This window comes from Capricornis sumatraensis, chromosome 4 (assembly GCF_032405125.1).
Source record: "Capricornis sumatraensis isolate serow.1 chromosome 4, serow.2, whole genome shotgun sequence".
Lineage (NCBI taxonomy): Eukaryota > Metazoa > Chordata > Mammalia > Artiodactyla > Bovidae > Capricornis > Capricornis sumatraensis.
The window spans coordinates 90,054,437-90,060,755 of NC_091072.1; the positions used below are offsets into that span (position 1 = coordinate 90,054,437).

The 6,319-nt window shown below is 37.0% G+C and overlaps 1 protein-coding gene across 1 annotated transcript; it reads left to right on the plus strand.

Annotated features, from left to right (window-relative positions):
* The first annotated feature begins 319 nt into the window (after positions 1 to 319).
* Positions 320 to 4,425, plus strand: IFNG (interferon gamma). The gene is made up of 4 exons (XM_068971260.1): positions 320 to 433; positions 1,557 to 1,625; positions 1,721 to 1,903; positions 4,291 to 4,425. Exons 1-4 carry the CDS (start codon positions 320 to 322, stop codon positions 4,423 to 4,425), a joined length of 501 nt encoding a protein of 166 aa, XP_068827361.1.
* The last annotated feature ends 1,894 nt before the right edge of the window (positions 4,426 to 6,319 follow it).

Below are 6,319 nucleotides of genomic sequence, written 5' to 3' on the forward strand. Positions count from 1 at the left end.
CCTCGTCAAAAGACCCAACGAGTTGAAAGGAAACTCTAACTACAAGACCAAAATGCCACAAAACCATAGTTATTAATACCAACTAACTAGCATCTCTGTCTATCTGTCACCATCTCATCTTAAAAAACTTGTGAAAATACGTAATCTTGATGAGACTTCAATTAGGTATAAATACCAGCACCAAAAGGAGACACAGTACATTCTTCTGATCATCTGCAGATCAACAATTAGAAAAGAAAGATCAGCTACCTCCTTGGGACCTGATCATAACACAGGAGCTACCGATTTCAACTACTCCGGCCTAACTCTCTCCTAAACGATGAAATATACAAGCTCCTTCTTAGCTTTACTGCTCTGTGTGCTTTTGGGTTTTTCTGGTTCTTATGGCCAGGGCCCATTTTTTAAAGAAATAGAAAACTTAAAGGAGTATTTTGTAAGTATGATCTTTTAATGAGACTTTCTTGTGATTGACTTGATGTTTGATGCTGACTTGGAATTCTATTTGTGATGGGCTCTCATCTCTAGTCTTCAGTCGTTTTGAGAAGACTTGGTGTTATTGTGACTGTTGGCTAGCTGTGTTTGTTTGTTTGTTTGACTAAACGATCTCTGCTCAGTTTGCTACAGAGATTTAGGAGGGATTCATGAATCCTCCAAAAGATGGGCATAATATGGGTATATATCATAGCGTTGATATTTTGTGATGAGAATCCATTTAACTATGATGTTAAGTAGTAAGCATACTGAAAAGACAGCTGAGTGTTAATTTTTGATTTCTCATGTTACCCTAATGGTGACAGTCAAAAGTCAAGATCAACATTAAAAATGGTCATTTGAAATAATTGATCAATTAAAGAAGATGAGGTCCTTAAATATTTGGCTTAAAAACAAAAACACTTATAGGTGTTTTTCTCTAAAAATTTATTTTAAAATTTTACTATCCCATCTAGATTGTCTGTGAATTACTCTTGGACTCAGTCACTTGCTGAGATTTTTTTTGTAGGAGTTATAATAATCTAGTTTATATTTAAAAATTTTTTTGTCTTGTTTTATGAATTTCTTAAAAATTTATTTGTGGTTAATTAAAATAGCTTGTGCATTTTAAATATTTTATCATATGTCCAAATTTAGCTATTATAATTATAGCTGGAGCTATCTTCTAAAGGCGATATAATATAGGAGGACACAGGTAGAGGTTACAGAAACCTATACCATAGGGGGGCAGTATTTTATAGTAAGATGGTGATGTTGATTTTTTTTTTTTAACTATACCTTTTTCTTACCATAGTAATTTGGGACAGCTGAAGTATCATCAGTCTTGAATGAGTTCATTGTGATGTTATACTAGTAAATAAGAAAGCAAAAATCACATGATAGTCTTTGGCTATTATCCAACAGGATAGCTTTTGAGAATATTTTTTGTTAGAACTAAACAGTGTTGAAAAGAAAATCAGTAAATATTGCCAACATCCAAGTTCAATAAAACTTGAGGTCCATTTTTACAGCAATTTATGGACTAATTTTAAGCCAATTTTTTCTTGTGTTGTTTTATTTTCCAGAATGCAAGTAACCCAGATGTAGCTAAGGGTGGGCCTCTTTTCTCAGAGATTTTGAAGAATTGGAAAGAGGTAAGCTGAACATTTCCATTTGGCTGATTTTCCTGTTGCTTTTTTTCTGATGGATAAATTCACATCAACCTCTCTTTGTGCTCTTTTCTCCCAAGGAGAGTGACAAAAAGATTATCCAGAGCCAAATTGTCTCCTTCTACTTCAAACTCTTTGAAAACCTCAAAGATAACCAGGTCATTCAAAGGAGCATGGATATCATCAAGCAAGACATGTTTCAGAAGTTCTTGAATGGCAGCTCTGAGAAACTGGAGGACTTCAAAAAGCTGATTCAAATTCCGGTGAGATGATCTTAATGCTTTCTTTAGTATCATTGCAGAGTCTCTTACAAAGCACTTCATTCCCAGAAAATAGAAATTAGATACCGGGTATAAAGCTCTGAAGTGAACTTGTAGTCAAAATGCCTCTTTGCTAGTTCTCTTTTGCCTTGGGTGACTTTGCAGAGTCAGTTATTGGAGGCACTTAAGTCTGTGATTTTGGGAAAATACTGGCATTATGCCTATCACACAAACATGGGTGAATGGACAAATCAGTGAGGAGGAAGCAGAGAAGGAGTTGGGGTGATGGGGGCAGAGTATTGAAAACCAATTCTCCCATTGCCCCTTGTCTCTGTGTTGGAAATTCTCTTGCTTTGAATAGCTTGCATGTCTTAATGGAAAGAGCGGTGGGAGGGAGAGGGAAGAAGATGTGTGCTCCGCCCAGCTTAGCCACCAAAGAAATGTGTGACTTCAGATGAATCACAGGCCTGGCTGGGGCTGTTTCCTCATCTTAAAAGAAGCCTGTTGAGTTCACTGTAATTTCTATGGTCTTCTTTGCTCTAAAATTCTACAATGCCATAGATAGAAAATGACAATGAGATAGGAGAAAGGAATAGCCTTTGAGGAGACAAAGGCCCTCCCACTGTCTAACTCTGGTCAACCATGCAGATTGTGTAGCCCAAGGAGAGGTGATTGTGTTTGTTTTTAGAAAGAAAATAGGTAGAATTGTCCCATCAATGAATCTTTAAAGTTTTTAGAAGCTGAAAGATAACTTTGAAGCATAAGGACAAGTCACATTTTCCAAAATTTCCTCTAAGGGACAAAGGCCTCCAGATTTTTTGGGGGGAGGGTTGGCTTTTGTATAAATAGGCTTGGGTGAGAAGAGGAGGGGTGCTTGTGTTTTCAGGATTTGTACCAGCTCTTGCTCTAACCTGGTCTGCCTCTCAACAATCTCGTATAAACTCCCAGGAACTGAAATAAGTGATTGCTCCTCAAGATTTCTCTAGTCTCCATATATTAGATGGTATGAGAGTGGCTTGGAAAAATTATGCGTAATGTTTTCCATGTTCAGCAGATCTCCATTGGTTGCAGGCTAGAGAATAAAAAAGCACTGTTCCTAACACAGTGCTGCCTCTGGCTGCTGTTCAGTCCTAGAGAAGTCCCTTAGTTTCTTGGTGATGCTTAGAAATCTGGAAAGTGAAATTTATCACCTGTAAACACACAGCTGGTAGAAATTTTTCTACTCTGTTGTAACTGGGCTTTGCAAACAATAGGTTGGTCCCATCCTTGTGGAAGCTCCAAGCCTCCTGCTTCACAATGTGCAATCTTGAGTGAGTGCTCAACCATTGTCGTCTTTTGCTCAAATGTGAGCATATTTAAGGCATGTTTTGCCTTTTTGTCTTGTAACTTAGAATCTCCTAGTCATTCTCAGATATGTGGCAAGGTGGCTGCAGTGTTTCCAGCTTTAGAAAGAAATGTAGTGGCAGAGCAAAGATGAAGCAAATGGTCCTCATTTTATGAAGCATGAATTCACCTATATGGTCCTACTGGGAAGAGTGAGAAAATAGTTCAATTTGCTGGAATGGAAGGCAGGGTACAGGAAGATTGCTTTCATTACTAATTTTATTATTATATAATACCAGTAATTGATTATTACCATTTAAATAAGATCAGTGTTTATTTTTAATCCCATCATGGAAATGATGAGACTGACCTAATTTGGAGGAAATTAAAAATTATGGTTTTCCTCCTTCTAGAACTTGGTGTTTATAAAGTACTGAACCTATACCAGTGGTTTTCAAACTTGGGTGGTGCCTAAATCACCTGGTGATGTTGGTAACCACACAATGGCTGAGGCCTAGTCCGATTTCATCCACCTGGGTGTCAGAGTTCTTCATTAGGTCCTCAGGTTACTCTTTTACACACCAAGCATGAGAGCCATTGGCTATAGTAACTCATCTGATACTTATAGCAAAGACTAAGTACTAAGTGATAGAAGTGACAGAGACCCTGGGATCATCTAAACAATCTCATACTTAGTGCAGAAAACAGAGATCTGGAGAGCTTCAGTGACTGGCTTAAAGTCAGATGTATTGCACACACAGAATTCACACCCACATTTTTCTGTCACTCCACTTCTGGGTTTTTTCCACTATATAATTTTCAGATCCCTGAAGTGATAAATTTATGGATATGTGATGTGCTCCATCCTGTTACAGCACAACTATCAATTGAATTGTTATAATTTTAGTCTTTATCACTGAAGAAACCAACATTACATACTAAAGTTGATTACTGATAGTGAAAATAATTTGTTTTAAAGAATACTTTGATTTTCTTGGGCCTAGACAGCAGAATATCCTAATGACTCCTATGCCTGATATTAATTTTGCTGTTTTCTTTCCTAATAGGTGGATGATCTGCAGATCCAGCGCAAAGCCATAAATGAACTCATCAAGGTGATGAATGACCTGTCGCCAAAATCTAACCTCAGAAAGCGGAAGAGAAGTCAGAATCTCTTTCGAGGCCGGAGAGCATCAATGTAATGGTCCTCCTGCCTGCAATATTTGAATTTTAAAATCTAAATCTATTTATTAATATTTAATATTTTACATTATTTATATAGGGAATATATATTTAGACTTATCAAAGTATTTATAATAGTAACTTTTATGTCATGAAAATGAGTATCTATTAATATATGTGTTATTTATAATTCCTAAGACTAACTAGGCAAGTCTATGGGATTTCAAGGTTTTATCTCAGGGTCCAACTAGGCAGCTAAACTAAGCAAGAATCTGTGGGTTGTGCACTTATTTCACTTGATGATGTAATGAATGCTGATAAATGAAATGATGCCATCTAGTCACTACTTATCTGAGACTAGATCTGCATTCTGAGCCACTACTTTGATGGCATGTCAGACAGCACTTGAATGTGTCAAGGCGATATGACCCTGATAAAAACATAGCATCTCATCTCACCTTACACCTGGTGCTTCAGAATATCACTGACAATTGTGATTACACCCAAATGGAAAGTAATGTGTTTGTTTAGTTTATCAATATTTAATATATATGAATAAAGTGTAATTTTATAACTATGTATGTTGTGTCAGACTTTTTGTAAAATGGGGGCTGGGTTAAATTAAACACAGACTAATAAATTAATAGAAGGAGAGTCAATTTAACTGTGGAAATATAAGAGTTGGATTAAAATCTGCCCAAAGTGGTGTCTTTCTTCACTGACAATTTGCTAATTTCCACTGATCCCTTTGGTAGTTGTTTGAATGATCTTTTCACAGCTGTGGAACGTAGTCCAAATTGTTTAGCCTGGCACACAAATATTTACTTCTACTTTCTCCCTCCTCAACTCCTCAGGGTATCCCTCATCTTTGTATCCTCTTATCTCCTCTGGTCACTTTGGGTAAACACTGTTAGGTATGGAATAGTGAGTGGAAACTACGGTGGGAAGCTTGGATAAGAATCTTAGTCCTGCCATTACAAGTGGTGTGACTTTTATACTCTCTAAGCTTCACTTTCCTCCTCTGATAAAGAAGAATAATTGTGCCTTTCTCATAACATGGTAGACTTCCCAGGTGGCTTAGTGGTAAAGAATCTGCCTGCCAATGCAGGAGGTACAAGAGATGCAGATTCAATCCCTGGATCGGGAAGATGCTTTGAAGGAGGATATGGCAACCTACTCCGGTGTTCTTGTCTGGGAAATCCCATGGACAGAGGAGCCTGGTGGGCTACATAATATTGTAGAGAGACTTTATCCTTTTGCTCAAGATATATTTACTAGAGTGCCCACTATGTGCCTGGTGCTGTTCTAAGCACTTGAGATTCATTTGTGAGCAAAACAAACAAGAATACTTGCCCTTTGGGAATTTAGAATTTACCAGAGGGGAGATAGATAATAAACAAAATACATAATATGTTAGTAAATTGCATGCTATGTTAGAAGATGATTGGTGCTACAGAAAAAAAGTAAGAAAGAATAGGGGAACTGGGAAAACTAAGGGACAGAGCAAATGGGCTAGGGATTTAAATGGAGCAATTATAGTTGGCTTCATAAAGCACTTCATTATACAAGTGCTTCCTACATTTGAGGCAGCACTTGTAAGAACTAAGAGAGGATTTTTGGCAAAGGAAACATTCTTGCAAAGAAATTTGCCTTGACTGGTAAAAGAAGTACCACTAATCCAGTGTGGTTGAAGCAAAATGGGTCAAGAATAACTCTTAAAGTTTTAGTTGAGCAACTAAAAAAGTAAAGCTGTCATCAACTGAAATGGGGAAACTAGAGTGAGCAGGTTTGGGGTGGAAAATTAGAAATTTGATTTCAAACGTTAAGTTTAAGGAATCCATTAGATTTTAAAGTGGAAATGATGAGTAAACTATTGAATAGATCAGTCTGGAGTTGAGAGAGAACTCTGAACAG

Excerpts from the sequence above, each read along its gene's own strand:
- IFNG (XM_068971260.1), top strand. The coding sequence starts at position 320 with ATGAAATATACAAGCTCCTTCTTAGCTTTACTGCTCTGTGTGCTTTTG. Across the intron at positions 434-1,556 it reads AAAACTTAAAGGAGTATTTT|AATGCAAGTAACCCAGATGT; the intron begins GTAAGTATGATC and ends TTTATTTTCCAG. Across the intron at positions 1,904-4,290 it reads AAAAGCTGATTCAAATTCCG|GTGGATGATCTGCAGATCCA; the intron begins GTGAGATGATCT and ends CTTTCCTAATAG.